At 38.2% G+C, this 14962-nt stretch overlaps 1 protein-coding gene across 2 annotated transcripts in view; it reads left to right on the forward strand.

The window, feature by feature from the left end:
* TATDN1 (TatD DNase domain containing 1) overlaps window positions 1-14962 on the forward strand; it is a 45096-nt gene that overhangs the window by 24416 nt on the left and 5718 nt on the right. For both annotated transcript variants that reach the window (XM_077764343.1, XM_077764349.1), the window contains exons 7-9: window positions 515-600; window positions 692-732; window positions 2973-3049. In XM_077764343.1, the coding sequence (XP_077620469.1) occupies window positions 515-600; window positions 692-732; window positions 2973-3049 (204 nt within the window). The remainder of the gene's footprint in view (window positions 1-514; window positions 601-691; window positions 733-2972; window positions 3050-14962) is intronic.

Below are 14962 nucleotides of genomic sequence, written 5' to 3' on the forward strand. Positions count from 1 at the left end.
CATTAGTTAAAGTGCTCATTTACCTAGAAATTATAATGGAAAGCTAACAAACATTAATTTTTTTTAAACTTGAGAGAGAGAGAAAGCACATGAGTAGGGAAGGGGCAGGGGAGGGGTGCGGTGGGGTGAGAACGCGGGTAGAGAATCCAAGAGGGCTTTGTGCTGACAGCAGAGAGCCCGATTCAGGGCTTGAACTCACTAACTGTGAAATGTGCCAGACCCTTAAGCGACTGAGCCACCCAGGTGTCCCACTAACACACACTTTTAAAAATAAGTTTGTAATCTCAGAAAATGAAGTGTCCTTTTCAGGAAGACGTATGTGATGATTATCAAAGCCTTTGGCTAAGCCAGCTGTATTTTAAACCTCTGAATTCACTACCTCTCTCCTATAATCTCCTAGGTAATCAAAGTCCTTTAATACACATACACACAAGCACAATTATTTTTCTCATAAAAATTCTCATATATTTCTCTTAAATAAAATTAACAAGGTAATTTTTTTCGCATTATGCAGATATTTTGAAAAACAGTTTGAACTGGCAGAACAAACAAAATTACCAATGTTTCTTCACTGTCGGAACTCACATGCTGAATTTTTGGGTGAGTTGAAGCTAAAATCTCCTTTAGAATTTAAGAATTTTGCAGAAATTAGCAAGGTATTTGCCAAAAGTTGTTTGTTTCTAATTTACAGACATAATGAAAAGGAACCGAGATCGGTGTGTGGGTGGAGTGGTGAGTAGAAGAGCTGTTTGAGTAAAGGATGCGCAGAAGCTGCCTTGTTACCTCTGGTGCTTCTAAAGTAATTCCAGTATCTGCAGTAAAGTTATGACCGTTCTTCCCGCTCTCGTTGAGATATATACATTTACTATTAAATCTATGGGCCAGATGTAATACAGACCTAAATCACACACGTTTAATTACATTTATTTTGTTCAGAGTACAAGAATAATAAAGAATTCTGTTCACAAGAAAACCCCATGAATTTACTCCTACATTTTAATAGTGTGGGTGATACTCTTTTTCTCTGCCTCTTCCATCAGCCTCTTCAGTGTTCTTCATTTTAAATTCTGAGCAAAATATAAACTAATTTTAATATCTTAAAATATTTTAATATTCACCTCAGGTTTGCCTTCTTAATTTCTTGTCAACTGTATAAACTTAGCACTCTGATCCTTTCTGGAATCTGCTTCTACCCTATATTCTGTGTGGTCACTTCAACCACTAGTCCTGACACAGTTCCCATAAACATTATCTGCCCACCACTTAGCTCAGGTATCCATGGCAGTGTTCTTGAAATCTTTTTTGGATCATGGGTTCTTTGGAAAACCTGCCTCAGAAAAATGCTCAGTTGTACAGCTTTTCACGTGTGGTTTCAGGAGCGCCTCACTAGCCTCCAGCAGAAAGGCTGTTTGTTGCCCAGGTGTATAAAATCAGTTACACTAGCCCAACTAAAGAAAGAGGAAGTGGCGCTGAGCACTAACTGCATACCCTCCTATGCTGCTTGGATAGCTTCATCTCTATTTTCTCAAGGTCTTAGCTTCTGCTCCTTGTTGCCTACTGCTGGTGATCATGTTTTCTGCATTACTGTGGTGTTGATATTACTGTGCACATTTTTATCTATAGTTACTGACCTTTCTTCAGGAACTGTACTTGGGAACTAAGAGAGGCTTAAAGGCTTTCATTAATGCCCTTGGGATTAATGGTTCTACCTCTTAGCCCATTTGCTATATTTCTAAGAAGTTACTTAGCAGCAAATCCAACCTAAATGTTTGACTTTTATCAAAAAAAGAGATTGTCAAGGGGCACCTGGCTGGCTCAATCAGTAGAACATGCAACTCTTGATCTTGAGGTTATAAGTTTGAGCCCCACATTGAGTGTAGAGATTACTTAAGAATAAAATCTTGGGGCGCCTGGGTGGCTCAGTCGGTTAAGCATCTGACTTCGGCTCAGGTCATGATCTCACAGTTCATGGGTTCGAGTCCCGCATCGGGCTCTGTGCTGACAGCCAGCTCAGAGCCTGGAGCCTGCTTCAGATTGTGTCTCCCTTGCTCTCTGACCCTCCCCTGCTCATGCTCACTTGCTCGCTTTCTCTCTCTCTCTCAGAAATAAATTTTTAAAAAAATTTTTTTTAAAATCTTTAAAAAGAGATTGCCAAATAAAAACTAATTTTCTGAAATGGCTTATAAAGAGTTATATTTAAAATTACTTTGATATTAATGGAGGATATATTTTCTAGTCGGAAGTGCTGAGGGGAGAGTAAGGCCTTTTGGGCAGTGGTGTAATGCAGTTTTATTTTTTCAGAAACATGTTATCCATAGTGGATTCCAACTCTGGATACTGTAGTAACAGATTAATGACATTACTTGTTAGGCATATTTAAAGAAGTGTTATTTTTTAGATTACATAAATATATCCAAAGTGTGAAAAACTATGCTTTTCATCCTTACATCTTTGAAGAATACGACCATCTTCCTTTTTGCCTACTGAGAGGATTATTACTGTCTAACAATTAAGTTTTGTAGTAGCATTCTCACAACTCTTCCTAGATCTGCTTAAAACTTTTAAAAGTCATTTCTAGAAAAAAGTATCCTAACATAATAAAAACTCAACATTTTAAGATTTACTTTATATGGTTTTTATAACATTTCTAACTTTTCTTCATGCTTTTGCCTAAGAATGTGGCTCCTACATCCAATCCCCCTTCCTGGAGCTACTGCAGAGCCATCGCACAGCCACAGAAATTCTAGGCGGCCATGTCCCCTCGTGCTTCACATCTTTGGAGATGGTGACCCATTAAAATTGTGAGATTTGAATTGAAAATAAAAATTGTAGGGGCCACCACATCTGAAACCCTCTGGTCCAAAAAGTATCCTAATGCACCTATACTTTTCCTTAGAAAGTCTAATTAATGGAATTCAGGATTTTTAAAGAAAGTATGATTATTAAATAAAATGACGCCTGTATGTTCTTAGGTGCATTCATTTGACGGTACCAAGGAAGCAGCAGCTGCCTTGATGGACTTGGATCTGTATATAGGATTTAATGGTTGGTAGGTCCTTAAGTTTGTTTTATGTTAAGTAGATTCCTTGTTTAACAGTGAATTGCTGATAAAGATTTAAATATGTTTTTATTTAAATGTATTTATCATATTGATCTTGGCCTGCAAATTTCAGTTAAGTATGCAAGAAATTAAACTACATTATTCCTGCAAGTTAAAACTTGAAAGTTAGAGGGCGCCTGGCTGCTCAGTTGGTGGAGAATGCGACACTTGATCTGAGGGTGGTGAGTTCAAGCTCCGTGTTGAGCAGAGTCTACTTAATTAAAAAAAAAAAAAACAAACACTTGAAGGTTATAAACTAGTAACCCTGTATTACGGTTATGGACAACAATTTTGTATTGAGATCAGCAGCGAGCTTTCTCTGGCCATGCCATTTATACTCCGCTCAGTCTATCGCTGTGAAGCATACATGTTGGCAGCATTGTGCATGCATATATACAAGTGATGTCTGACCAGGGAGGAGACTCAGGCTAGGACATAACATTTTATGTATCTCTATAGGCCAAGAAACCCACAGAAGTTGAGAATCCATAGAAAGAACTCCTAGTAAGAGAACCAGTGTTCTCTGGCTCCGGGCTCTGCACCCGGTGACCTTTCTGCTCTTATACCTCCGCCAACCTCATAAACCCAGCACCGTCCACTAGCACAGCTGGGTCCTGGCTTCCCTTCTTCAGTGTTTCATTCCTTTAAAACAACCACGTTTCTGATTACATTAGCTTTGCTAAAATATCTCCTCAGGAAAGCAGAATCATGAAATAATATTTGCTATAGAGTTCAGACTTATTTACATGTCCTAGATGCTGCTTCTATAATGATTTAATTAATAAACCTCTATGGAAAGGAAAGCGTGAATAATGGATTAGACAGCAGTTCTAAGACGCTTGTTAATACAGTCCCTCCACCATGTTCTCTCCCTGTGAGTCAGGTTTTCCGGAGACACCCTCCCCCCCGGCTCTGCATCACCGACTAGCTAAACATACGTAGGTGCTGCTGCTATTTCATTCACTCCCTGTGCCTGTTTTCATTAAGGAAATGAGCATCTTAGTTCGCACCTCCAGGACTGCTCTGCCCCACCCCTCGTCTTAATTGGTCCCCAGCCCTCTCCGGGCGGCTATTGCAGAGTTCTGGTTCTATGCGCATTCAGTGTTTTCATCATGCTGTCTGTGTAAATACTGCCGAACCACAAGACATACCACTTTATTTCCCTGGCGCAGCTTTCTTCATTCTTCTTCAAAACTTAAAGCCTTCTCACGCTTTCCAACAACTCTGTAAAATGCCTTCATCTGCTCTTCTGCCTGACGACTCTATCTAGATAATCTTATCTAGATTCTCTCTCCATTAGTTCCTGACCCTTCCATCTTTCTGCTTCACTGTAAGTCAGTATCTGTTCCATGATAGAACCCTTATGTTTAGATCCCATGGATTCAGTTTTGTTTTCATGGAACACATATTTCAAAAACCCTTCCACTTGGTATTTTTCCTGGGCATAAAATTCTGGACTAGAAATAATTTTCATGAGAATTTATAGGGCTCCATTTCTAGGTTTAAAGTGAGTGGCTATTCTGTTTCCCAGTCCTTACCCTGTGACCTACTATTTTCTCCAGTGGAACATTTTGTTCTTTACCTCTGGTACTCCCAGACTTCACCAAGGTGAATTTGTGTTGGCCCATTCCGGCCAGAAGCTCATCTTTGTCAGTCCTGGGAAACTTTTTATTCTCCCTCTTTGGAGCTCCCAGGCTCATACTGTGATCTCAATTTTTTCCCCTCTTATTTCTGTCTCTAATTTTTCTGCCTGCTTTCAGAAATATTTTTCAACCTCCTTAATGAAACTTCAGCTTCTGGTTTTAATCTCTGAAAGCTGTTTCCCTCCCTCCCCCCCACCCTCCACCATTCTCTGGGGGGAAAAAAATGTGTGTGTGTGCACGCGCGCGTGCGCAGATGCATCTTCTCATCTCTCTAAAGATATGAATGATAAAGTTATTTTCTGTTTGCCATATAATGCTTTTATGCCTTTACTTCCTCCTTTTTCCTTTGTTTTACTCTCTCATGACTTTCTTCAAATGTCAGGGAATTCTTACGCTGTATATTTTACAAGATAAGAAAAAAACTCTTTGGAATCTCTGAGGGGAGAGAGCCTGTCAACATGCAGGCCAGCTGACCTCACCAGGGGGTCTTCTGGGTGGGTTCATTTTCTTCAGAGAGGGATCCTCTGATTTCTGCTGGTAAAACAGGGTGGAGATTCATAAATATACCTGTGTTCTGAAGCAGAATGGGGTTGAAGAGAGAAACTCACCAGCCAGTCAGCATTCAGTCTCCATTCCCCCCTCCCTCACCCGCCCCGCCCCCATCTGCGCTTCTTGTTCTCCAGTTCAGTCTCTGATTTGGCTTCTCCAGAGACTATACACACCCCTCTTCTCCCTTCTGTCTCTTAGGCCAGGGGTGGGGCGGCAGAAGCAGTCATCTCTGTGCCAGTTCACTGGAAAGTAATCCGAGAGTCCCATCTTTTCTGTACCCCACATTTTAAAACAATCCCCACTCAGTCCCCTGCCTTATCCCAGCCTCAGTACCTGGGATCTTCAGTTCTTAGAACTTCCTTGGGTGAACTGGGTTGCCTGTCTTCAGTATCTCTCTGCAGGCATGTGGCACTGAAGTCACTTAGCACATAAACAGATCATTTATCATTTTAACATCTACTTTCTGCTTTATATTTTGTGACTAGGGGTTAGAAATATCTCCTAATTTCATCCAAAAAACATGTATTTTTCCCTTATTTTGAAATGATTTTTAAGAGAAAGTAGACCTTAATTTCACTAACTTGAACTATATGTCTGTCTGACCTTTCTAAATGACCTTGAATTTGTAAAGATTTGGCATTCAGAATGAATGTTAGTCATTTAAGCAAAGTCAGTATTTCTATTCTTGTTCTGAAATTCATTTTACTGTAGTCTTAATCTCAGTCTGAGGTACAGTAATTTAATCTGTCTGTACTACCTGTGACATAAAGTCTTGGTTTCTAAGGATTAAATTATAACATTTTTCCCCAAGAAAATGGAAAAGTTTCAGTTTTGACTACAAAATCATGCAGCTACTTTCCCTTAAATGAGAAACTTATTAAAAATATAACTGGTTTTGATTTTTTTAATTTACATCCAGTAATTGGTTTTGATTTAAAAATATTTTTCTGGTAGTATATATTTCTGTATTTAGATCTCTTTTTATAAACATGGGATACATGTAGAAGACTAAGATATGATTTCTTTTCGTGAGGTTAAAACTATGCAAATAATTCATAACCAGAAGTTTTAAATTTAGTACCAATATCAAGCAGATTTAGGAAATATTAATTTGTATTTAGGAAATATTGACTGTTAAGCTGGCTAAAAAGAGTTTTGTTTTTTTCCAGAGAATACTTATAAAAAGGCCGATATTTATAGCAAACTGTACACACACTTCCCTTTCACTGCTCTTAAAATCATTCTAAAGTAAAATCCTACTTAATCAAAATGGACGACCTTTAAGGGCAAAGAAACAAGGCCGGAGTTTCTGGAAAAGCCAGCTTAGACTAAAGGGCCCCAGAGGAGATGGGAGCAAAGTCAGCATGCAGAAATCACACAGAGGGCTTTGGGTGTAGAATTACTAACAGGACCAAATCAGGGTGATTGAAGGCCTTTACAGAGAAAGCTCTCACTCCCTATATTTATTGCCATATGCAGAGTACAAGAGCAGAAAGCATTTCTACCAAAGAAAAATCTCAAGAAAATGGAAGAAACCAAATTGTGAGAGCCAAGGCTTAGAATTCTTATTTTGATCCCAAAGGAAGGCATTTAGAGAAGCAACAGTCTATCATCTCCTTACCTTTTCTCTTGGATGAAATTGCAGATCAATATTCATAGTCCTGGATGTCCCACAAGGAGCTTCCATGAAGTCCCCAATCAGAGGGGTACTTGGATGGCTCAGTCAGTTGAGTGTCCGACTCTTGATTTTGGCTCAGGCCATGATCTTGCACTTCGTGAAATTGAACCCCAGAAAATCAGGCTCTGTGCTAACAGCGTGGAGCCTGCTTGAGATTCTCTCTCTCCCTCTCTCTGCCCCTCTCCCCACCTAAATAAAGAAACCTAAGGAAAAAAGAGTCCCCACAAAAAGACTGTCAGTAAAACAGTCCTCTGTTTACACAAAGCAGAGGAAACACAACACTGGAAACTCAAGCCTACTTAAATGTAAATTGATAATTAAGTACCACCAGACAAATGAGGTGAACCAACAGAAGTAAAAAAAAAGACAAATAGAAAAATTCACACCAGAGGAAACAGTGTAGGAAAAAGAACTTTAAAAGAGACCTGATAAAGTCCAGGCTGAAATGTAACATTCTGTTCATATTTTATGGCTGTAACAAGAAAACATAAAAGAATTCCTTAATGATTAAAAATGAATGTTAGTGTTAATACCACCATTGGAGTAAGCCAGAGAATCAACACATTCAACAGAAAGATACATATTTTTCCCCTCTACCAACTACCATTGGGTACCTAATAGTAGACAGGAATTTTCTCTTTATACAAGTATTCTAGTGTATAAAGGGCTGATAGGATTCTAACAACATTCTTCAACTTCTAGTAAACTAAGAGGTCTAAGCATTGGGCCTCTGTGGCTGCCTCATGTCACACAAATATAACCAGATACTCTGTGCCTCTAGATAGAAGATCATACCATCACCTATGAAAGTCTTGCCAAAAAATGAAAAAATGCAACCTGAATCTGGCTGATTCAGATGCAATCTGAAGACGCTAGATGGTACTCTAGACATCCTGTAAGAAATACAGAAGGCAAAATTTTCTTAATGACAAGATGACCATGGAACATGGTACAGTAGGAGGATCTCACCTCCTCCCACAGATACACTCCAGGCAACAACTACACGAAATGCAGCTCATTCAGAAAATGACTCGATTAGCAGAATGACTCTTCCACAGTAAAAAAAAAAAAGCCACATTGAGATAAGCAAACAGGAGCAGAGACATGGTAGGGAACCAGTTACATGGTATGGCAACTCACAACCAAGAGGGCCATCACAGGTGTAGAGGTCCTCCCTGAGGAGTGAGGGGATCACATTGAGTGCCCCCACCTCCCCCCTTGACTGCTCCAGAAATCTGCATCAGGAAGACAAAGCCCCCATAACATCTGGCTTTGATAGAGATGGTAGAGCAAACACTTGTGAAACTAATATGAAGTTTAAAAGACCTAGTAAAATCAGTTCTATCTCTAATAATTACACAAAATAAAAATGTAAACTGTGACACCATATACATAAAACTTGAAGAAATAAAATGTAGTGCTTTTAGAGTGTGTTTAAACTTAAACATCAACTGAAAATAGACTGTTATGTATGTAGGATGTTGTATATGAACCTCATGGTAACCACCAACTGAAAACCTATAATAGATACACAAAGTAAAGAGAAAGGAATCCAAGCATAAGTCTAAAGAAAGCCATCAAACCACAAGCGAAGAGAGGAAGAAACTACAAAAACAACCAGAAAGAAAACAGCAAAATGGTAATAAACACATACATGTCAATAATTACTTTAAACGTTAATGGATTAAATATCCCAATCAAAAAAGATAGGGTGACTGGATTAAAAATCTATATGCTGCCTACAAGAGATTCCCTTCAGACCGAAAGACACATTCAGACTGGGGCACCTGTGTGGCTCAGTAGGTTGAGCAACCGACTTCAGCTCAGGTCATGATCTCGTGGTTTGTGGGTTTGAGACCCATGTCAGGCTCTGGGCTGACCGCTCAGGGCCTGGAGCCTGTTTCAGATTCTGTGTCTCCCTCTCTCCCTGCCCCTCACATGCTTGTGGTCTGTCTCAAAAATAAATATTAAAAAAGGAAAGACACATGCGGACTGAAAGTGAAGGGAGGAAAATTACATTCCATGCAAATAGAAGCAAAAAAAAAAAAAGCTGCACTAGCAACACTTAAATGATACAGTATACTTTAAATTGTTTTAAATGTTTATTTTGAGAGCGAGAGAAACAAAGTGTGAGCAGAGGAGCAGAGAGAGAGGGAGACACAATCTGAAGCAGGCTCCAGGCTCCAAGCTGTCAGCACAGAGCCCGATGTGGGGCTTGCACTCAGGAACTGCAAGATCATGACCTGAGCGGAAGTCCTACACTTAACTGACTGAGCCACCCAGGGGCCCCTGATACAGTATACCTTAAAACAAAGACTCTAACAAGAGACAAAGAGGGCATTGCCTAATGATATAAGGATCAATCCAACAATAAGATATGACAATTGTAAATATCCATGCATCCAACAGGAGCATCTAGATATATAAAGCAATTTGTTAACAGACCTACAAGGAGAAATGAATAGTAATACAATGATAGTAGAGGACATTAACACCCCATTTACATCAATGAGAGATCATCCATCTACACAGAAATGCAATAAGGAAACGTTAGCTTTGGACGACATAATAGATCAGATGCACTTAATAGATACACAGAATATTCCATCCAAAAATAGAACACACATTCAAGTGCACATGGAACATTCTCCAGGATACCTCATGTGTGAGGCCACAAAACAAGTAAACTTAAGATTGAAGTCCTATCTAGCATCTTTTCTGACTACAACACTATGAAACTAGAAATCAATTACAGAGGGGTGCCTGACTGGCTCAGACAATAGAGCATGTGACTTTTAATCTCAGGGTTGTGAGTTAAAGCCACACACTGGTGTAGAAATTCCATTAAAAAATAAAATCTTTAAAAACATTACAGGGAAAAAATGGGAAAAAAAACCACATGGAAGCTACTGAACAACCAACGGGTCAAGGAAATTAAAAAGATACTTGAGACACATGCAAATGTTAAAACAGTTGAAAATATTTGGGCTGCAGCAAAAGCAGTCCTAAAAGGGAAGTTTGGAGGGCCACCAGGGTGGCCAGACAGTTAAGCATCCACCTCTAGAATTCAACTCCGGTCATGATCTCACGCCCCGCCTCAGGCTCTGTGCTGACAGCATGGAGTCTGCTTGGAATTCTATGCCTCTCCCCGACTTGCTCTCAAAATAAAACTTTTAAATAAATAAAAGGGACGTTTAGAGCAGTACAAGCCTACCTCAAGAAACAAGAAAAATCTCAATCTAGCCTTACAAACTAGAAAAAGAAGAAATGAAGTTGAAATGTAGAAGGTAAGAGATAATAAAGATAACAGAAATGTTTATTATGAAATACAGACTTAAGAAATGAGAAAAAAAATAACCAATGAAACTAGAACTGGTTCTTTGAAAAAATAAGCAAAATAGATAAACCTATAGCCAGACTTACAATAAAAGAGGATTCAAAATCAGGAATGACAAATAACCAACACCACAAAATTGAAAGGATTATGAGACTACTGGGAAAAACTATACACCAACAAACTGGACAACCTAAAAGAAATGGATAAATTCCCAGAAAAATACCAAAAATGAATTAGGAAGAAACAAAATCTGAACAGAGTGAACACTACTAATGAAACGGAGTTAGTAAAAAAAAAAAAAAAAAAAAAAAAAAAAAAAAAACTACCCAACCAACAAAAATCCAACAACTCCCAACAAACAAGTCCTAGATCAGATGGCTTTACAGATAGGTTGTACCAAACATTTCAAGAAGTGTTACTACCTATTCTTCTGAAACTATTCCAAAACACTGAAGAGGAAGGAATCCTTCCAAATTCATGATACCAAGAACCACAGGCACTACAAAGTAGAAAAAGCACATACAGGCAGATATCTGATAAACATGATTACAACATTCCTCAACAAAATATCAACAAACTGAATTCAACAACACATTAAAAGGATCATTCATCATGACCAAGTAGGATTTGTTCCAGGGAATGTAAGGATGGTTCAATGTCAGAAAATCTAATAGCACATTAACAAAATGAAGGATAAAAATCATATGATCATCTCAACAGACGCAGAAAAAGCATTTGACAAAATTCAGCATCCATTCATAGAAACTGTCAATAAAGTGAGTATAGAGGGAGCATACCTCAACATAGTAAAGTCCAGATATGACAAGCCAACAAGTAACATCAAACTCAGTGTAGAAAAGTTGAAAGCGTTTCGACTGAGATTCGAACAAGACAGACAAGGATGTCCTCTCATGCCACTTATATTCAACATAAGTAATGGAAGTCATAACCACAGCAATCAGACAAGAAAAAGAAAAGCCATCCAGATTGCCAAGGAGGAAGGAAAGCTGTCACTATTTTCAAGTGACATAGTATTTTTAGAAAGCCCTCAAGACTCCACTATAAAACAATTAGAATAAATGAATTCACTAAAGCTACAGGATAGAAAGTTAATGTACAAAAATCAATTGGGTCTCTATACACTAAAATGAGCGTAAAGAGAAATTCAGAAAATCCCACTGGGGCGCCTGGGTGGCTCTGATTTTGGCTCAGGTCATGGTCTCATGGTTTGTGGGATTGAGCCCTCTATTGGGCTCTGTGCTGACAGTGTGGAGCCTGCTTGGGATTCTCTCCCCGCTCTCTCTCTACACCTCCTGTGCTTGTGCTCGCTCTCATAATAAATAAGTAAACATTTAAAAAGCCCTACTTACAACTATGTGAGAATAAAATATGTAGGAATAAATTTAACCAAAGAAGTTAAAGACTCTGAAAACTCTAAGACACTGATAAAAGAAAGTGAAGATGACACAGACAAATGTAAATATACTCCATGTTCGTGGATTGAAAGAATATTGTTAAAATGTCTGTTCAACTCAAAGCAATTCACAGATTCAATGCAATCCCTATCAAAACACCAGTAGTATTTTTCACAGAACTAAAATTCTAAGATGTGTATAGAACCACAGAACACCCTGAAGAGCTAAAGCAATCTTGAAAAAGAACAAAGCTGCACAATCCCAGATTTACTACACTACAAAGCTACAGTAATCAAAACTATATGGTACTGGCACAAAAACACATGAGGCGGTGACTGGCTGGCTTGGTCAGAGGAGCATGTGACTTGATTTTGAGGTCATGAGTTCAAGCTCCATGTTGGGTGTGGAGATTAAAATTTTGTAAAACCAGACACACAGATCAATGGAACAGAATACAGAGCTCCAGCATAAATCCATACTTGTACAGCTAATTAGTTTACAACAAAGGCAAGAATACACAGGGGAAAAGATCTCTTCAATAAATGGTGCTGGGAAAACTGGACCACTTTCTTACATCATAAACAAAAACAATTCAAAATGGATTAAAGACCCAAATCCCAAATGTAAGATCTGAAACCATAAAACTCTTTTAAAAGAAAACATAGGCACTAAACTCTTGGACATCAGTCTTAGCTATATTTTTTGGATCTGTTTTCAGACATGGGCAACAGAAGAAAAAATAAGTTATGGGAATTACATTGAAGTAAAAAGCTTATGCACAGTATAGGAAACCATCAACAAAACAAAAAGGCAGCATACTGAATGGAAGAACCTGTTTGCAAATGATAAGCCTGATAAATGGTTAATATCCAAAGCATGTAAAGAACCCCTACAATTCAACACCAATGAAAACAATCTGATTTAAAAATGGTTAGAGGACCTGAAGAAATATTTCTTCAAACATAAGATACAGATGCCAACAGACAATGAAAAGATGCTCAATGTCTCTCTAACCATCAGGGAAATGCAAATCAAAACACAGTGTGGTATCACCTCACACCTGTCAGAATGGCTAGTATCAAAAAGACAAGAAATAACAAGTGTTGGCAAATGTGTGGAAAAGGGAACCATTGTGCAGTGTTGGTGGGAATGTAATTGGTGCAGATACTATGGAAAATAGTATGGCAGTTCCTCAAAAAATTAAAATATAGAAATACCACACAGTCCAGTAATTCCACCTCTGCTTATCTGCCTGAAAAAAACTGATGGCACTAATTCAAAATGATACATGCATCCCTGTGTTAACTGCAGCATTATTTACAATAGCCAAGATATGGAAAAATCTAAGTGCCTGTCAACAGATGAATGGATAATATGTGTATATATGTATACAATGGAATGTTACTCAGCCATTTAAAAAAAGAAATTTTGCCATTTGTAACATGTATGGACCTAGAGGGTATTATGCTACATGAAATAAGTCAAAGAAAGAAATACTATACAATTTCACTTTTATGTGGAATCTAAAACATGACCAAACAAAAAAATTAACTCAGAAATACACAGAGAACAAACTGGTGGCTGTTTTAAGGGGATTAAGAGGTACAGACTCCAGTTGTAAATTAGTCACGGAATCCAAAGTACAATATAGAGAATATAGTCAATAATATTGTAATAAGTTTGTATGGTGACAGATGATTACACTTACTGGTGAGCATTTTGTAGTGTAGACAAATATCAAATCTCTATGGTTTCCACCTGTAACTGCTATAGTATGTTCACTATGCTTCTATTAAAAAAACATAGAGGAACCTACCTAACTGTATGGTACTGGCAGAAAAAGACATTCACATCAACAGAACAAAATACAGAGCCCTGACACAAAGCCAGATGAACACAGATGGAATCAAGACCAGGAAGCTTCAAGGCAAACAATTGGGTTTCTTCATAAAATACATTTTAAGGGTAAAAGAGTTACAGAAAATTTAATAAAATAGGTTAAGAGATTTAGACTGCTATGTGCGGCCCCCATTTGGATCCTAAGTCAACAAATTTAACAAGAATGTAGGACACTGAGACCGTTTGAATACTGGATATATTAAGAGTTGGGTTTTTTAAGACATGAGAATAGTATTGTGGTTTCATTTGAAAAAATCTTCATGCTTAAAGATACATGCTGAAATACTTTCTGAACTAAATGCTAAAATGTAGAAACTATAACATTTTGAATTTCCTTCAAGGTTATATAGAAGAGGTTTGAGATGAGTGGATGGGATAGTTATCAGCCAGGAGTTGATAATTGATGGGGCCAAGTAATGAGTATGTGTGGGTTCTATATTCTAGTTTTATATTATTTTAACCTCTCCAGAAAGAAAGTTATATATATGCTAAAATTAAAAATGCAACATAAGGACAGGATTAATCATCATTACACTATATAGCAAACCATCCCCAAACTCATTGGTTTATGATGGGAGGCTTTTTTTTCCATGGGTCTTTGGGTTAGTGGTTGACTGACAGAGGCAGATCTCAGGCCACATGTGGAATTCAGGTCCAAGTTATGTGTTTTCATTCTAGATGCCCAAGCAGAAGAGGCAACAGATGTTTAACGCATGCTACTCTCAGATCACAAAAGTGCCATCCAAATCAAAAAAGTACATTTTAAGCTTCTGGTCATGGCCAGATTCAAGATGCTCGTTCCTAATAAGAAACCCTGGCAAGGATATAGATACATTTCTATTAAAGGAAAGTGAAGAACCAGGACCAATAATACAGTCTGTCTCATGGTCTGAAAAATTAAAGGAAATGAATGTTAACTTCCCAGGAAAGGATGAAAGAAACGAGGCCTAGCAGACTAATTCAGGAGTCCTAAAATTGACCCTCAAAAGTCCCAGAAAGAGAGAAAACAAGAGAGGAATATTTCTTTTTGCCCATAATTTTTCCGACCGGGGTGGGGGGCGGGGAGTTTCTAAATTGGAAGGGTTCAAACTTCCCTAAATGAATGAAAATAGTCTCTTGTCCAGACACATCAAGTTTCAAGTTTCAGAATGTCAAAAGTAATGGAAGATCCTGTTTCCAGATGTGGAGAAAAGGGCACCAAAGAAAGAATGAGACTCAAACTGGCATCTCCAAACTAAGCTGTCGTTTTCATTCCTTGTTAAATACTCCTTGTTCTGTGCCTGTGATTTTCATCCTTCGTGAAGATTCTATTTCTGGCTAGTGAAACATTAACTTTGTCTG

Source organism: Crocuta crocuta, unplaced genomic scaffold, assembly GCF_008692635.1.
Source record: "Crocuta crocuta isolate KB4526 unplaced genomic scaffold, BGI_CrCroc_1.0 scaffold260, whole genome shotgun sequence".
Classification (NCBI taxonomy): Eukaryota; Metazoa; Chordata; class Mammalia; order Carnivora; family Hyaenidae; genus Crocuta; species Crocuta crocuta.